Source organism: Lynx rufus, unplaced genomic scaffold (assembly GCF_022079265.1).
Source record: "Lynx rufus isolate CCGP_SWC_20201006 ecotype Redwood Valley unplaced genomic scaffold, mLynRuf1.p SCAF_7, whole genome shotgun sequence".
Classification (NCBI taxonomy): Eukaryota; Metazoa; Chordata; class Mammalia; order Carnivora; family Felidae; genus Lynx; species Lynx rufus.
Genome location: NW_025814889.1, coordinates 115,920,782 through 115,939,444, shown reverse-complemented (window position 1 = coordinate 115,939,444; position 18,663 = coordinate 115,920,782). Strand labels below are relative to the sequence as shown.

At 47.5% G+C, this 18,663-nt stretch overlaps 1 protein-coding gene across 1 annotated transcript in view; it reads left to right on the top strand.

The window, feature by feature from the left end:
• Nucleotides 1-2,595, top strand: part of TMCC3 (transmembrane and coiled-coil domain family 3) — a 74,566-nt gene extending 71,971 nt beyond the window's left edge. Inside the window, exon 4 of the mRNA XM_047066651.1 lies at nucleotides 1,947-2,595. Within this exon, the coding sequence (XP_046922607.1) occupies nucleotides 1,947-2,249 (303 nt within the window). The 3' untranslated portion in view covers nucleotides 2,250-2,595. The remainder of the gene's footprint in view (nucleotides 1-1,946) is intronic.
• Nucleotides 2,596-18,663: the final 16,068 nt, after the last annotated feature.

The window sequence follows — 18,663 nt, the reverse complement described above, 5'->3', positions numbered from 1 at the left end:
TTTGTTTTATTAGAATTCCCAATTAAAACAGGCTTAAGGATAATTCAGTCAGTTCTCTGTCCCTGTCCCCAGTTAAGTTAAACACTGGATCCAAAGAAGCGCTAAGAATCACGGGGCCATCACTTAGCGGGTGCTGTAACTAAAATTCCTTGCAACTCACTACTTAGTTTTCTTGGATCTTTCTTTTGGTAAAAAATTTGATAGCAGTTCCAAGGAATTCAGTTCTGGGATTAGTCTGTTTATATATGTAACGTGTGTACCCAATTAAAGATGAATGAATTTGCCAAAAATGTTGGTCTTTTGTCTTGTTCTGTCTGCTTTTCCCTGCCGCGTCTAAAAAAGAGGAGACCGTGAGCTCAAATAGTTGAAAAGAATTCGTGATCTCTGGGGCACGTGCCTGCTCTTTTAGGAGGCCAGCGCTTTTTTAGAATGTGAAAATCTGAAGGAGTTTTACCTTCTCTGTTTGTTGGTAACCCATGTCATGAAAGTTACTATAGTAACAGAGAACTCTGTTCTTTGGCCCATAGAGTATATTAGCGGAAGAAAAGCGAATCAGTGTTACAGCTGTTATGGTTGTTTAAAACCTGACAAGATGGCTGTGTTGTAACCAAGCAAGCACATGTTGGTAAACGAGTTAGACAGTAGGCTAGTGAACTAAAAAGGGGCTCGTTGTACCACCTCTAGTCAGGTCCTGTTCTCCCAAGAGGCACAGTTCCCTCTCATGAGCCTCATGCCTCCTTCCTGGCGCCTGTCTGCTCCCTGCTGCATGGCCGGCCCTTTGCTGGGGTAACAGCAGGTGGCCTAGTCCCAATTCTTGTGCAGCTGTGGTCTTCTGGTTGGGGGAGAGGGCTGGGGGAAACTTCACATCGTCCCATGGGGCAGGGACGGCTTCCCAGGTGGGACCTGAGAGGGGAGGGAGATCCACCGGTGAGGAGGGGAGGGAGTGGGGAACCAAACGTTTCAGGCACAGTATATACATGTACAAAGGCCCCGAACATGCTCCTTTTCCAAACTTTAAAAAGCCAGCATGGCCAGAGCATGGTGAGTGGGGCAGGGGGGTGGAGACTGGGAGGGGAGAGAAATGGGCCCCTAAAGATAGATGCGGTAGGTTGCATCGACAGGGCTGGGGACGGATTAGCGGAAATGAGTGTCTGGTGGGAGGAACCGGCTGAGCCAGGTGCTGTTTTCCGAGGAAAGGAGCACCAGAAGGGAAACAGGACTGATGGCAGGTGCAGGAGAGGGTGCGGTATGTGAATCCACACTTGGACATGTTGCATTCCAGGTGCTTCTGAGAAGCTCAGAGGGGGATGTCAAGGAGCCATGTAGATACATGAGTCAAACTCAGAGGAGATGACTTGGCCAGAGAGACACTTGGGGTCCTCTGTGTCTTAGCGATTGAAGCCTTAGAAAGAACGAGCTCTGGGAAGGATGTGCAGCAGTGGATAGTGTCCTGAGTAACAGCATTCAGAGAGCAAGTGAGAGCCGAGTCGCCCGTGGTCAGTCCTGTCCCCATCCCTTCTCCCTTCATCCTCCACAGTCTATATAAGTGGATGCATACATCCACTGAGCAGTGGAAACAGGTACCACCTACTCCATGGCTGGGGGTAGTCGCCTGTCCCACAGTGGCCTACCCCTCCTCTGGTTTGGTCCTGATGATACCAACGGATGCCAGTAGTTTACGTGCTTTATTTCAAAATACTTAACTGTAAGTCCCCGTTTATGGTATTTTATGGTTGTTCTTTCTGTCCGTGAATAACAGAATAAATGAGCCTTGGGATTCTCGTGTCCCTTCTTTGTCATCATCATCACCGTCAGCTTGGCTGTTTGAAGCTGCCTCAGCATCGAGTGTCCTGAGCCAGGGAGCTTCCGTGCACGTCCAAGCATGTGCTCACGTGTTGCCCATGGTCCCGACAGCGTGTGACCCTTGCTCTCCCTCTTGCCCACAGGAAGCCTTGGAATCCTGCCAGACTCGCATTTCTAAGCTGGAGCTCCACCAGCAAGAGCAGCAAGTCCTGCAGACAGACACCGTGAATGCCAAAGTGCTCCTGGGGAGGTGCATAAACGTGATCCTGGCCTTCATGACTGTCATCCTAGTGTGTGTGTCTACCATTGCCAAGTTTGTCTCGCCCATGATGAAGAGCCGCTTCCACATTCTCGGCACTTTCTTCGCCGTGACTCTTCTTGCGATATTTTGTAAAAACTGGGACCATATTCTGTGTGCCATAGAAAGGATCATAATACCCAGATGAAGCCGCGGGTTCCTGTCTTCAGGTTCTTTCAGATTTATGTTTTAAAGAAAACTGTGCATCCTACCAAATTTTCAAATGAACGGGGTTGTGCTGACTAGAGGTGACCAGGCCTGGGCTGTGCGTTGTAAATAACTACAGTTCCCTTCACACGGTAGTACTTGCCGGCTCAGTCCCCATCCTTAGCGAATGTGAATCTGTTTCAGAGCTCTCCCCACGTCGCTCACTGCCTTAATCACACCAGATCTTCTACCCACCTGACTAGCCCAGCATGGCCAGCCTCTGGTTATTGAGCATTTGACATAATTAATGATCCAGAAGAAAAGGGATTTTAAGTCTCTGTCTCTCTCTTAAGTCTCTATCACAGTCGAGCTTCACTGTTGCTTGTGGTTGCATTTTTTCCCTGAGTCCTGTTAGCAGCAAGGATGTAGCAGGACTTGGGGAGGGGAAGTACACGCATTGGCCACGGTGAACCCTCGTGGCCTTTGAAAGTACAGAAAATCCTGTGTCATCCAGTCCACTTGTCCAGAGGACCCTAGGCCCCACCTGTTCCCAGTGTCCATAGCGGTCAGTCGTGTGTGACTCACAAGTGACACGGAAATCTTACGACACGCCTGTTGATCCATCAGACGTCTAACTTAGATGTTGTGTCTTGCACTTTAAATGGTAAGATGCAAAGATTTATGAGTGGGGCTTTCACCTTCTAACATCCAGGGAGCCACACATTGATTTTATCTGAAGTGGCCGTTGAATGCCTTGCCTTCAAGCATGTAGAAATTCTTCCAAATCCCACATCAAGCCATGGCTTGAACATCAGGGTCCAGTAAGCACTACTCTGGAGGTTTGTATTTCAGCACATCTTAATGGTGATAGACCCCCTGTGAGGATGTGATTCACTCTATTCCCTGGCTTGCGAGGGATCGCAAATCTCACTCCACAAATGAAAACAAATGATGCTCGTGTCGTGGGGTTTTTGTTTTTCTTTACGACAACAGAATTGTACTTTTATAAAGCGAAAGTGCACTGAGGTAGGCGCTCTGGAAGCAGGAGGGAAATAGGATGTGTGGTCTAATGGGGTGGCAGTCGGATCAGGGGGAGCAGTCGACCTGGATGGAAACTGAGAAGGTCCTCTTATGACCCTGTGAGACCAGCCGGAATCACATAGATTGATCCAGTGCCCAAGCGAAGGCTGTCTGTCACCTCTCGGGATCTTCCTGGAGACAAGAGCCCAGGTAATAGAGGGGCCGCGCTTCTTCCCCTGAGGTGAAAGCATTCAGAAGTTAACATCCTCAACCTGTTTGAGGGATTCTGCTCACTACTTTCAGCCCAGATGATACTCCCCTTTAAATCTCTTTCTCTCTGTACCTACTGAAAATGAAGTTAGAAGATTTTAATGGAAACGGCTGTTCAGTCCTGCCTCCTGCCATCCGCTCTGTTCTCTGAAGGCGTAAAGATGTATGTTAGTGTACATTTTCTTCCAGAAAACATCAAATAGCCTGGATTTAAATTAAGTGCAATATTTTGCGAACAGCTGCTCTTGGGGAAATCTCCTGAAAAAAAAAAAAAATGTGACAGTGCGCCATGGTTTGAGAGAGTGGAACAGTCGAGCATTTGGTACAAGTCCAGCGTGTGTGAGACTTAGACAACTCAAGCTTTCTTCTTTTAACTTGACAGTTCAGTGGTTTTAGTAAATTCACAAACTTCTTCAACTGTCCCCACTATCTAATTCTGGACTCAAGCTTCTTAAAAACAGTAACGATCATTTCATGAAATCTTTGGCTGTTAAGCATCTTGGATTCAGGGAAGACGGAGTCAGAAGCCCTACCCCCATCTCATGGCCGTGTCCCCTTCCACCATCAGACTCGCCCTTGTTCTGCCAAGTTGGCTGTAAATACACTGTGATCCATCAAACCCAGGGGACAGAAAAGAGTTCCAGATCCAGGGTTGGGAGGGAGAAAGAACGGTGTGCTTTCTTTCCCTTCTGTATTTTAATGGCCAGCATTCTCCTTCACTTGTGGGCGTCAGTCTCCATTCGGCTGAGGGCTGGATGCAGCTTCCACCCCTGGGTCCTGGTGGGCGCCTCTCAGTTTCTGCGCATCTTTCTGAGGCACTTTGCATATGCCAGAGGTTGCAGCGGATGTAGATACTGCTGTTATTTTTTAGAGAGAGGGAGGGAGATTTCTAGCCCTTTGAGGTTAAGGGTTGCAGGGGAGGACCCAGGACGTGGGCCTGCTTCACTGGCCACCACGCTCCACTCGACATTCGCTTTGACGCTTCCCAGACCTGCATCCGCGTGTCTCCTCTCCGCTGCAGAAGTAGGGGAGGAAATGGAAAGCCACACACTCCACCCCCTCCAGTCTGGAGCTGTTAACAGAAGCGGCTAGAAACTGGCTCTGCTCTGAAATCTTGGGTCTAAACCATCCCATTTGATCATGCCTTCTTTTGCACAGAATCTGTATGTCCACCAGTTCTCGTTAGACGTCAGATAACTTTGTTTTCACTTGGGTGTGCTCAACCTACATGGCATGCTTATTTTAGAGTCTTGTTGAAAGTTCATGAAGCTTTTTAATAAGTTGATACACTCCAAGGAGACCTTTACCCTCTGTGGTTTACTGTTCTCTTAAGGAATAAACCCTCCCATTGTATTTCCTTTCCCGCACAAGGGTAAGATTAAATAAAATTTTATACATTATTCAATTAAAAATAGTGATCCAACTGGGATATATCATGGAATTGGTTATTTAATTTACATTTAAGTCCGCTAATCCCTTTCCCCACCTTTCATTCGTAGTAAAGATGAAGCCAGTCATGGGATGGTCAGGCACCTGCTCACTCAGCAAACTTAGTGCTTTAAGATACTGGACGTTGCAGGGGCATCTGGGTGGCTCAGTCGGTTAAGTGCCGACTTCAGTTCAGGTCATGATCTTGCAGTTCATGAGTTCAAGCCCTGCATCGGGCTCTGTGCTGAGGACTCTGCTTAGGAATCCGTGTCTCCCTCTCTCTCTCTCTGCCCCTCCCCCACTCGTGCTTGTTTTTCTTCTCTCTCTCTCAATAATAAACATGAAAATTAAAAAAAGATACTGGATATTGCATTCTAGCACAGGATTTTTTTGTGACATACTATTTTCATGATCACCAAGATAATGATAGTTCACTGAGGGCAAAACAAAAATGTAAAAATCCTCTTATGTGGGTATTGGAATCAGTTATCCCAGTTTACATTTTGAGTATGATCAAGCCAGAACAAAACATTGAAACCGCCCCCCCCCAATTCAAACCACAGTGAAGCAGTAAATAAAAGTACTCCACTGCTGATTTTGTACAGAGAGTAGGATCAGCCCCCGGTTTCTAGCATGTGGTTTTGCTTACGTGATGAGTATGAACTGTTGACAGACTGAGATCTCCGCTTCCATTATGGCCCAAACGCGGTTATCCCTCTCCATCAATTAGCATCCGTGGGAATTAGCCCTTCTACTTTGTCACTCTTGTTTTTATTGGAATATTGCTAGGTATGTTTACTGCCCTGCCTTTTCTCCAGCATATCAGGTTTAATTATGGGATCAATAACTGTGATGGGAATTGGAGTCCCTCAAGCAACTAATTATTTTTGTCCTTTTGGATTGAAGTTTAAATACCCAATTGTTTTGCATCAAATAGGAACATCTTTGTATGGAATCTAAGTATGATTGTATTGGTTTGGAAAAGCATTTCGGTATGCTTATTAAAATGAGCATGTGTGATTAAACAACCTCTACTGCATATTTCTATAATTTTGAGGAGTGAGCCAGGAGTAGGGTGAAATGGCATTTAAGATTCAGGGCTTTAGCTGGAGAGAAATGTTTCAGGAAGTTTAACACACGTGCTAAGGAAGGAGTTGGTCTAAAAGGATAAATCACTGAAAAGAATAATATTGGCCATTTACATCAAAAATGGTTATGAAGCTAAAAGAAGGTACAGTTAACAAGAGTTTGGTAACCCAGAAGATAAAAAGCAGAACTAACCTATAATTTTCTAAAGTCAGTACAATTCTCTGTTTATAAGAAGCTGGAAAGTAATGTATCTTGATTGTTTTAGGAATAATTTATGTGTTGCAATTTTAATTTATTTAAAACATGTCTCCTGTGTTTGTCCTAAGAGAAATGTTTCAACAAAACGTGCTCTGTGTTTAAGATATGTTTAGGCCGTAGTTAGCAGTTCTGAAAATGGAAACTAGAATGTTTATTGTGAGGTCTTTTCTAGAATTTCCATTTGGTGAGATACCATATAGTTTCATGTCAGCCTAAAATTGTAAATTCTGCGTAGACTGTCACCCTATTCAAAGCAGGTGCCATTATTTTTTTAAATAAACACTTGATGTTAGCTTTGATGTTAAATAAAGAGTTAGATTTCTTAAATTTTCATATTTGTCAGAGCCCATCTCAGTAGTAGGGGTGTGTGTGTGTGTGTGTGTGTGTGTGTGTGTGTAATCAATTTTTTAATGGATTTTACTTTTTAGAGCAGTTTTAGGTTCATGGCAAACCTGGTCAGAAGGTACAGAAATTTCCTGTATACTGCCCCCTGCCAAGCCCCACACATGCATAGCCTCCCTCCTATCACCCCCCACCCACCCAGAGGGTACATTTGTTAAAATGACGGCCTACAACCTACATTGACACATCATTATCACTCATGACTTTATAGTTACACAAGGGTTCACTCCTTGACGTCCCATGGGAATAGACAAATATATAACGGGGTGTGTCAACCATACTACTAAGTAACACACAGAATAGCTTCACTGCCCTAAAATTCCTCTGTGTTTCACCTATTCATCCCTCCCCCCGGCCCCACCACCTGTAATACATTTTTAAACTAACTGACATCTATTCCATAGAAAGTTGCTGGTGTGTGATGTGTGGGAGAGAGAAGGATTGTTTCTTCACGGTGCTTGGAATGCTAGGAAAGGTGTCCCGGTGCTATGGAAAGGGGGGATGTGGGAGGATGCTGAGGACATGATGAGCTGGAGTGAGAGGCCGTGCGGACGCTGCTCGGGTGTGCACACGACCAGAGCACGGTGAACAGAGTCCTCTGGCTGAAGCAGTCTGGCTAGTGGGGTTTCTCGTTTGTCTGGTGCTCTGGTGTTTACAAAGCACCTTCCTTCTATAGTGCGGTAACTCACCTGAGCCAGTCCTGTGATGTGGGCACACCGTCATCCCCATTATATAGACGGAATTGAAGGTCAGACACACGTGCTTTTCCCAAGGTCATCGCTGGTGAAGGAGGGAGTCGGGATTCTCGTTGCTTTTGCTTCTGATCCTGCCTGGTTAGCCCTCTGCTTCCAGTCAGCTGCAGGCCGTGAGCAATTTCCCGGTCATCCAGTAACCGCCTTGTACGGACAAAAGAACTAGAGCTCTTAGATGATGGGAGAGCCCGTAATAGATCAGCCCATTCCCTGCCCTAGAAAACAGTGCATGGGCTCTGGAAATCTTACAGGGTCCACTGTTGTTTTCACACCCGTTGTTATCTGACATCTGAAGAGGTAAAGACAGAACACGGAAGTGATTACGGTACATGTGTGTCCAGCCCAGCATAGTCCCAAATGTCGCTTTACAAAGTCTGTATTTCCTTAAAAAAGAGATGGAGATGGAAGAAAAATTTAGTGGGTTCTAGCTAATACTGAACAATACTAATGCTGTGGGATAAAGCAGTGCTCTCTGATTTTGAGTAACGTATGGACTCCTAACAAAAAATCTGTTCATCCTCAAATGCCTGAGGATGTTCATAGCCACAACTTGACAAAGTTACAGCCTAACAACGTTACATAATAGCTTTTCTTATCTGCAAATTCTCCTTACAAAGTTACTTTCTAATAGGTATGACCGTGAGATGTAGAAATTTATAGGACCCACATGGCGATACCCAACAGCACCTTTCTGGGCCTCCATAGACGTGGGAGAACAGCTCACATTCTTTGAGCATTTGCTGGGTACGATGCTGTGTGCTAAAGGCTTTGCCTGTTAGATCACATGTAATTTTTCCATCACCCGTTAAGTGAGGGACTATTATCCCTGCTTCACAGATGGGGAAACAGGCTCAGAGTGGCTACATGACTAGCAGCATCACGCCACAAGCAATGGCAGGACTGTCTATTCAGCCCCACACTTGCGTCTCTGGAGCCTATCCTGGTCGCCATGACCCTGCACCATAATAAAAGGGGTTGAACGACTGGCTCTCTAGCTCACTAGCTCCCGGCTCCTGTGAACCCTAGGAGCCACTTATAACCCTAAGACTGCAACAGTGCATGATTGGCTCCCTGTGGGGAGGGCAGTTACCTGAAGCAACATCCTAGATCTTTGAAGAGACGTGGGCTGACGGATCTGTGGATGAAGAGAAGGGTGAACTGTTAATTAAAGAAACTTCTAGGGGCGCCTGGGTGGCTCAGTCGGTTAAGCATCCAACTTCAGCTCAGGTCACGATCTCACGGTTCGTGAGTTCGAGCCCCACGTCGGACTCTAGCGCGGAGCCTGAAGCCTGCTTCGGATTCTGTGTCTCCCTCTCCCTCTCTGCAACCCCCCCCCCCCGCCCCGCCACTCATGCTCTGTCTCTGTCTCTCTCCCTCTCAAAAACAAACATTAAAAAAAATTTTTTTAGTAAAAAAAATAAAATAAACTCACACCCTCTCTGGCTTCCTGAGCTTCTTGTATAATTGGCAGTTGGCTTGGCTGAGTATTTATCAGCTGTTTTGCTTTGCTTTGAGACGGTCAAGTCCCTGGTAGCTTCTGCTCTGTGCTCCATGACATCTGCTACTGTCTTTGGTGACTTACCTCTGAAATGTTTTTCCTTGCTCAGCCAGCCAGAATTTCTCTCCTGCCAGTCCTTTAACTTAACTAAAGCAGTTAACAGGAATGAGCGTCAGCCATGTTAACAGCTGTTTTGCTGGTGATTGCTCTGACCCAGGCATTGGAGACTGGATTTTTTTTCCCCCTGTTCTGCTTGAAAATAAGCTACTGAGTAGTAGAGGGGGAAAAAAAAAGAAGAAACAAAGCCTGTACTAACAGTTAAGGGACTCCATTTGCCGAGGAAACTCTCAGGGGCCTGGATTCTTCTCTGATTCTTGGACTGTCCACTTACAAGCAGTGATGCTGACCGAACCTTCCATTGGCTGTTTCCGCCCCAAAATGGTTTTGACAGCTATTTGCTCATCATGCTCCCCCTGTGGTTTGAAATCAAAGCCCTCTAGCTGTAGGGAACAGAAATACAAGATAGACACCCAAAATTTAGGTGAGAGGCAGGACACATACACCCCCCTGCGTAGTGGCTCAAGCCAGCAGGGACCCAAACACAGGCCCGGATTCACAGAGAGGTGCCTTTCCCCAGACACTACGGTCAGAATTGTTGCAAGGTGACTTCCTGCTATGTGTAGGGTTTCCCCTTGTCAACAATATGTAATTATCTGAGAGCATTGACGAAAACCGGTATGGAGCTGGAATGAGTCAGTCGCTTGAGTATTTTCAGTATTTTCGCCTAAGTATCGTTCGGTCGCTCAAGTATTTTCCCTGAAAGGAAGAGCTGGAAGGACACAAGGGGGCTGAAGGCTGGTGGCTGGCTCTCCCATTAGGTGGCCAGTGGCCAGCAGTGTGCTGTTGGCCCTGGTGGAGGCAGGCACCCCGACTGGCCAATGGCCACGGGCCTTCTGTGTGTCCAGTTCATGGGGCTGGTTTACGGTCTCCCCGAGAGTACTTAACTCCGCTTGGGCTCCTAGCCACTGGGGGGATGGGGGGGGGGTGTCTGGCTTCCTTAGTAGACCTGACCTACTGGGACAGACTGAGCTAGTCAGCTGGCCAGAGCATTTCAGCCCCTTGGAAGCTATTTATATTTGAGTGGAAATCAGTCCATTTGCTTGTTCTTGTCAGGGATGTTCTTGTCAGAGTTGGGTTAGCATGAATAGGTTTCACAGGAGTAGTCACCTAATAAACTCATAAGTAGTTTCTGAACTATTGCTTCACATGTGGGAAGTCCTGCTTGAAATGGTAGGGACTTGCCCCTTCCCTGCAGTCTGATTGACCTAGGGAAATGGCTTTTTTTTTTTTTTAAGTTTATTTATTTTGAAGGAGAGAGAGAGAGAGAGAGTGGGAGGGAGGGGCAGAGAGCGAAGAAGAGAGAGAATCCCAAGCAGGCTCCACGCTGTCAGCACAGAGCCCGACACGGGGCTCGAACTCATGAACCGTGAGATCATGACCTGAGCCGAAACCAAGAGTCAGACGCTTAACTGACTGAGCCACCCAGGTGCCCTGACCTAGGGAAACGCTTAACCTCTCAGAGTCAGTCTTTCCTAAACTGTGAGGTGCCTAAGGGCTGCAAGGTTTAGAGAAAGTGCTTGGAACGAGACGTTCAGTCACGTCCTGTGTTTGTCAAGCACCTACCGTGTGTCGGGCACCGTTCTAGGCACAGGCATACAAAACAGTGTTCCCGTCCTGATTACATTCTGGGGGAGGAGATAGATGATAAGGGAAAATATTTGGCAGCGGGAAGGGCCGTGCTCGGAGCATTCAACCTAAAATTAAATTTTACCTCCATGTTCTTAAGGAGGAAATGAACTTCCTGAGTGGTTTCTTTTCCCCCTCAGCTCCATTTCACAGACAGCCACGTGGGCAGGACTGAACAGAGCCCTTTACAAAGGAAATATGTCTAAGTCACAGAGACTCAGCACCACAGCAGGAGCGCTTCGAAGATCTGGGGCGGTTCTGTTCAGAAAGGGGATGCGATGCCCCCCTGGTATCCCTGCTCATTTTGGCTTGACATGAACAACATGCAAATGAGCACCTGGGTCTGAGTCAGCAGTGAGTAACCCCTCGGCAGGATGCTGAGCCCTGAGCGCACACGCGGCCTCCCCTGCGGGCTCCTCACTCTGCACCCCCACCCGTGGCCCCTGCCCAGGCACGCCCCTGCCCCCCTTTCAGGCCGGCTGCTCCCCACACCTGAGCCCAGGCCCGTGGGTCCCGCTGGGGCCTGGGGCCTTCCCCCACAGCAAGTGCCAAGGACAACACTCCCTTCTGGAGCCCCCTTCCCTACTCGCTCTCCCTCACGAGGCCCACTCCTCCTGCCTAACTTCCCTCCGCGGCTCCCCGCCGCTCCCCTTCATCACTGTCATTGCAGGCCCCCTGCCTGCCTGCTCCTGTGTCGCCAGGTCCCGTGTGACCTGAATCCTGCCTTTCCTCATCTCTCTTCTCCTTCACCACCGGGTCTTTTAAAGACATAGTATCGCGGTGCCTGGGTGGCTCAGGTCATGATCTCACAGTTCATTGGGTTCGAGCCCCACAGCTATCGGGCCGGGAACCTGCTTCGGATCCTCTGTCGCCCCCCTCTCTCTCTGCCCCTCCCTTGCGCGCGCTCTCTCAAGAATAAACAAAAAGAAAAACAAATGAGAAAGAAATAGTCTCCACTCCTCTCTCCCAAGACTTCTTCATCTACTAAAACCTCATCCAGCCCCCAGAACTGACCCAACACCTGTCTGCTCCTCTGGCACCGACATCACAGCCCGTACCTTCCCGTTTGCCGCTGCGAGGCTCCCTTCGGCCTGGAGCGTTGTGCTCCCGTTGAGCCTTTCCCTGCCACCCCTCTTCTGGGTCTCCTGCTACCCCTTGACCACTGTCTGGTTTTCCTCGACTGCTCTGTGTCCCTTCACCTCTGTACGGACCCCCACGATTCGGCTGCCATCCCCTTGACTAATAACCGCCATCTCGTGCAGTGAGTAGCTGCCTCTGTTTTCAGCCACAGACCCGTATTTCCAATTACTTACCTGTCCTTCTTTCTACATGGGTCTCTGCAGGGCACCTCAGAGTATACAGCCAAGCTCATTCTTTTGCCCTTGCATCAAATCTGCTCTTTCTAGGGCACCTGGGGGGCTCAGTCACTTAAGTGTCCAACTTCGGCTCAGGTCACGAACTCACAGCTTGTGAGTTTGAGCCCCGCCTAGGGAATCTGTGCTGTCAGTGCAGAGCCCACGTCCGATCCTCTGTTCCCATTTCTCTCCCTCTGCCCCTCCCCCGCTAGCGCGTGTGTTCACATGTGCTCTCTCTCTCAAAAATAAATAGGCATTAAAAAAAATTTTTTTTAATCTGCTTTTTCTGTTCTGCCATTAAAGGCACCACTGCCACCCCCTCCCCTACCCCAACTAGAAACTTCAGAGCCGCCCATCCTCCTCACCAGCATCACCAAGTGGTGTCAGTTCTCCCTTATATATTTTTTAAGTTTACTTACTTGTTTTGAGAGAGAGAGAGAAAGCAGGGGAAGGGCAGAGAGAGAGAGAGAGAGAGAGAGAGAGAGAATCCCAAGCAGGCTCCACATGGTCAGCATGAAGCCCAAAGTGGGTCTCGAACCCACGAACAGCGAGATCATGACCTGAGCTGAAACCGAGAGTTGGACACTTAACCGGCTGAGCCACCCAGGCAACCCCAGTTCTCCCTTCTAAGTAACCCCCCAAACTGCCCACTTCAGTCTACCCTACTTGCCACCGCCATGGTTCCGGGCGCCATTATTTCTCCCCGGGACAGTTGTAACGGCCTCCAAAATGGTACGCCCGGTGTCTGGCTTTGCCCGCCCCCCCCCCCCCCGACGCCATCTCCCATGCGCCTGCCAGTGTGATCTTTCTAAAATGCAAATCGGACCACGTTGTCCCTCTGCTTAAACCCCTCAGTGGTTCCCCACTGCCCACAGGGTCGAGTCTGAGTTTCTGAGTGGGGCCCAGGAAGGTCCTCAGGGTACCAGAGCCAACCGCGCTCTGTGGCCTCGTCCTATCCTCCCACCTCCCACTCCCCACAGGCCCCATGAACCCAGCTGGCAGTGTCACTCCCCCGGGCAATGCGCGAGCGCCCCCTTCTGCCTGTGATCTTCCAGACCCCCTCACGGTTCCCCCCACCTCACCATTCTCTGCAAGGGAATGCTTTGTGAGAACACCTTTATCCTAATGCTGGGAGGTGTTTGGGTCAGTCTCTCTCCTGTAATAAATGGTGAGCTCCTCATGGCTGAGCCATATCCTACCCACCTGGCTCTCCGCCCTGGGACCTCACCGAGGGCCAAGCACGTGGGTGGTGTTCAACAGAGGCGCTGAGCTCAAAAGCCTCAAGCGTAAAAATGGAAGCTCTTAGTGGGGCTACTTTCCTTCCTCACCATTCTGTGTTTTTTTTTTTAAATGTTTATTTATTTATTTTTGAGAGAGGGTGGGGGGGGGAGGGGCAGAGAGAGAGGGAGAGAGAAAATCCCAAGCAGACTCTGTGCTGTGAGTGCAGAGCCCGATGCAGAGCTTGAACTCGTGAACCGTGAGATCATGACCGGAGCTGAAATCAGTCGGACGCTCAACTGGCTGAGTCACCCAGGTGCCCCTTCTTCCCCACTCTTGTGAGCGTTTGGGCTGCGACTGCGTCTCTTTCTCTATCTGCCGTCGCTAGACACTTAGTGTTCAATAAATATTATTGAATGTGGGCTGGGTTTACTCAGACTTTCCACCAGAAACTCTTCCCAGTGCAAAGGGCTGAGGATATCAAGCTAGAACAGTGGCACTTCTAGGAAAACTTCCCTTCGGTGTCACTTTCCCCGATACCTGACCTTCCCCTCCCCCTCCCTGTACCTCACCCTGTCCCAGAAGAAAGTCTGGAACCATAAAGAATGTGTCATAAAACCCTGCTGGGGTCCGAAGTCAACCCTGGCTAAAAACAGAGCACATGGCAGAGCCCAGGCCCAGGCTGGCTTTTGCTCTTTTCACTTTCATCTGAATTGTGAACCACATTTCTGGACTTGAAACAAGGAGACACAAACTTTTAGCTGATAGAGAAAAATAGTTCCTGTTCACTGACCTTGTCATTTACCAGGCTTGGGGGGTGGGGTGGGGGCTTTACGGGCTCTGTGACTCCAGCCCCACCAGGGCCCTGGGAAGAAGCACCCACCAGACTAGACGTGCTGGAGCTAGAACTCAGACCCTCCTCTGTCTGACTCTCAACCTTCGAGCCACAACGGGGCCACCCCGAGAGCCCCAGGCCGTCTGTGGCATGTGTCGGGGATCCTGAAATAGGAGAGTCTCTGGGATTTCAGCGATCTCTGAGGACAGAGAGGCAGAATATTGGACATTTTGAATTTCTGAGTTTTCTAGGATGTTTGGAAGGCTTGATCTCAGAAGGAGGTGTCTAGGTGTTATAGGAGGAGCCCGGCCTCCAGCTGCAGTCATACAGCCCTCTTGAGGGCAGCCCACCTCTCCAGAACCTCTCCAGAACCTCGGGGCTTGCCGCCTCCCCTTTGGCACAAGGAGGTCCCCCTCTGCTTCCGGGTCCCAGCACTGTATGTTTCCACACGTAGTGTGTGTGTGTGTGTGTGTGTGTGTGTGTGTGTGTATGTGTGTGTGTGTGTGACATATATATTTTAATTTTTTAATATTTCATTTATTTTTAAGAGGGGGTTGCTGAGAGAGAGGGAGACAGAATCCGAAGTAGGCTCCAAACTCCAAGCTGTCAGCACAGAGCCTGACGTGGGGCTTGAACCCGTGAACCGTGTGATCATGACCCTAGCCAAAGTCAGACGCTTAACCGACTGAGCCACCCAGGTGTCCCCACATGTAGTATATTTATATGCTATCAGTGCATTAACAAAATATGTAGTATGTAATCATATATATCATGTATTTAGGGATATTTAATTCACATATATGTATATGTATATGTATATGTATATATATATATATATATATATATATATATATAAATTATTGGTTCTTTTAAAAATATTTTTAATTTGAAATGATCACAAAATTAGAGAAAAGTTGGCTGTTTAGTACAGAAAATTATATTTTTCCCGAACCACTTGAGAATAAGTTTCCAATCTGATGTCCAATCACCTACAAATACTTTAGTTTGTAATTCCTAGAGATAAGGACATTCTCCGGGCACCTGTGTGGCTCAGTCAGTTAAGCGTCCGACTTGGGCTCAGGTCATGATCTCACGGTTTGTGGGTTCAAGCCCTGCATCAGGTTCTGTGCTGACAGCTTAGAGCCTGCTTTGTATCCTCTGTCCCCCTCTCTCTCTGCCCCTCCTTTGCTTATTCTTTCTCTCTCAAAATAAATAAATAAACTTAAAAAAAAAGATAAGGATATTCTGCTACATAAGCACAATATAACCATCAAAAATCAGGAAATTAGGAACATATATTACTTACATCGAATCCTCGGACCTCATTCAAGTTTCACCGGTCGTCTCAATAATGTCCTTCATAGTCTGAAAGGCCCATTCAGAATTATGAGTTGCATTCACTTTTGTCTCCTTCTGTCTGAAACAGTTCCTCTGACTCACCTTGACTTTTGTGATCTTGGCATTTTTGAACATTACAGGCCAATTATGTTGTATAATATTTCCTTATGATTAGATTCAGATTATCCATCTTTGGCAAGAACATCATAGAAATGACACTGTGTTATCGTGCCCGGTCATATGGGCCACTATTTTGGTTTATCCCATTACTGATGATTTTGCTTTGATCACTGGTTTAAGGGGGGGGTGTCTGCCAGGATTCCCCCCCCCCTTGGTAATTAATAAGTATTTTTGGGGAGGTACTATGTTCCTCCTAGTCTTCATCAAACTTTCAATTTATTCACTTATTGTATCAGTATGGAATCATGACTTCCTCTTTTATTCAAAGTTTTATAACCCATGAGTATTAGTCTTCATTGCAATGACATGTTGCCCCCTGTTTGGCTAGTGAGGACTCACTCAAGTTGTCTTTGTGTCCTTCTGACGGCCCTCGTCATTCTTTGGCCACACCTTGCTTTCTGTTCCAGGCTCATTTTGTGCTTTCCCTTCCCAGAGCTGGAAATGGTCATTTCTGCGAGGCATCTGCGTTTCTTTTAGTGGAAAATAGTATTTAGAAGCCAAGATTTGGGTACTAGCTTTGTTCTTTGCTTTTAAGGTATCACCCCTTCCAGGCCCACTCATTGGACAGAAAGAGGGAATCCCTGTAGCATTTGTATATGGATATGTACCTTGTGTATAATGATATGATATATGATATGATACGATATATGTACATACACATACATCTCTTATGGGCCGAGTGTTTGCATCCCCTCAAATTCATATGTTGAAGCCATAACCTCCAATGTGATGGTGTCTCTGGGAGGTAATTAGGGTTAGATGAGGTCATAGAGTAGAGCCCTCATGATGGGATTAGTGGCCTTATCAAAAGAGGAGGAGAGATCTCTCTCTCTCTCTCCACATGGCTGTGCTGAGGAAAAGCCAGTTGAGCACAGAGTGGGAAGGTGGTGCCTGTAAGCCAGGAAGAGCTCCCTCATCAGGGGTCTGTCATACCTTGCTCTTGAACTTCCCAGACTCTGGAACTGAGAAGTAAATGCCTATGGTTTAAGCCACCTAGTCTGTGATATTTTATTTATAGCATCCCAAGCTAAGACAACATCTGTCTCTGTTTATTATACATTCATACAGCTACACAGTTCGATGCTTATTTCTGCATCTATCTATATATTGAAAAACCATGGTGCACACCAATACCTCTGATCCCAATTCAACACCCCTGAATTTATTCATTTTCTTCCTTTTCGTATTTGCAACTCCCTTCTCCACCAGTGAGACACTGGTTTTCATTGCCTCTAATATTCTCCCTCATTTGCCTGCCCCTACGTGTAACTCATTTCCATCTCTGCTGCCCGCCCCCCACCCACGTGGGTGGTTTGGGGCCCTGACGCTTATCACCAAGCTGCCTCTCCGCTGGCCTACCCTCCCATCCTACTAAGACACTCTGGCTGGGTCGCCCCACTGCATGGATGCCCTCCCTTCCCTGTGCAGGCTGGGAAATACAAGGAAGCCCTCTTCGACCCTCTGAAGTCTCATTACCTCCACCAGTCTACCCCCATGCTGTATCCTCATCACCCTGCTTGATCTCTGCAACCACACCCTGCGCCTTCCACCCCGGCCCCGGAGGATCCCCACCTTGCTGTGCTCATCCATCACTCATGGCTTTAGAGCTCAGTTGTTCGGGAAGGGAACAGGGAGAGGGGAAGCAATCGTATCGTGTGCGTGTGTTTTAGTAATACATAATGATTTAGAAATAGAGAGGAAAAGAAGAAAAGGATTTTTTAAAAAATGTCTAGGAATTCTCTTCCACCGAGAAAAAAAAAGTTATTATCCTTTTTCCTCCAAAAATGTCAAAGTTTTTTTTGAAAGAACCCAAACTATGGTTTCTTTAGTTGAAAAAGGAATATCTGTATATGGTTGAAAACTTTAGAAGTAATATTCCTTCCCACCCAGGTCCTTCCCCGGAGGCAGCTGCAGATATGGTGGCCCTGGATCTGCCCTGCTACTTTCTGCTTTCAGTGTGTGTGTAATATACGTGTTACTTTTTTCAACCAAATTGAACTTTGACCTTTTGAATGTTTACACATTTCCTGTTAGTCTTTTCCCCCTGCATATATTTAATTTAACAAAATAGAAACATTGTCCTATGTTGCTATATTTGAATACTTCCAAAGTATTGTTTTATTTTATTTTATTTTTTAACGTTTATTTACTTTTGAGACAGAGAGAGACAGAGCATGAACAGGGGAGGGTCAGAGAGAGGGAGACACAGAATCTGAAACAGGCTCCAGGCTCTGAGCTGTCAGCACAGAGCCCGACGCGGGGCTCGAACTCACGGACCGCGAGATTGTGACCTGAGCCAAAGTCGGCTGCTTCACCGACTGACCCACCCAGGCGCCCCCCAAAGTATTGTTTTAAATGGCTGAGTCATTTTCCATCATATACATGTTTCACTTGTTTAATCTCTTGTTGGTGGACATTTACAACTTTTTACCCTTATAAATTACCAGCTTTGACTTGATTGTGTCAGGAGAGTCACGGAGCCGCTCAGCACAGCGAAGCTTTCTGGCTGCTTTCCAGGCCGGGGTAGTAGATTCTTAGCTAAGACAATAGAGGTTAATTTTTCTCTCTAATAAGCATTTTGGAGGCGGGTGGTGAAACCAGAAGTTTGAGCAAGAATACAAAAGGTCAAGTTCCAAAGCCAGGCTATCCTGTGCAGAACTTCCAAAGAGAATGATTGAGAACTTCTCCAGAAGCTCCTGAACCACTCCTGGAATGGGGAACCCAAAAGGATTGAGAAGGGAGAGACAGAGCATTCTTGAATGGTTTTTCCTTCGGATTCCGTCTGCAGTGCCTGGGGTAGGGGTCCTACCGCCCTCACCTTAAAGCAGGTCTCGAGAGTTTTGACTGACAAGTGGGAAAGCTCAGGAGGCCTGTGGCTGGCAGACAGAGGGGGCTGTGTTGGGGTCAGCCACAGGACGCCCAGTGTTTTCCCTCGGTCTGAAATGGGTCACACAGGAGGGAAACTGGCATGGTATATGAATTGGATTGAGCCAGTGTGTGTGTGTGTGTGTGTGTGTGTGTGTGTG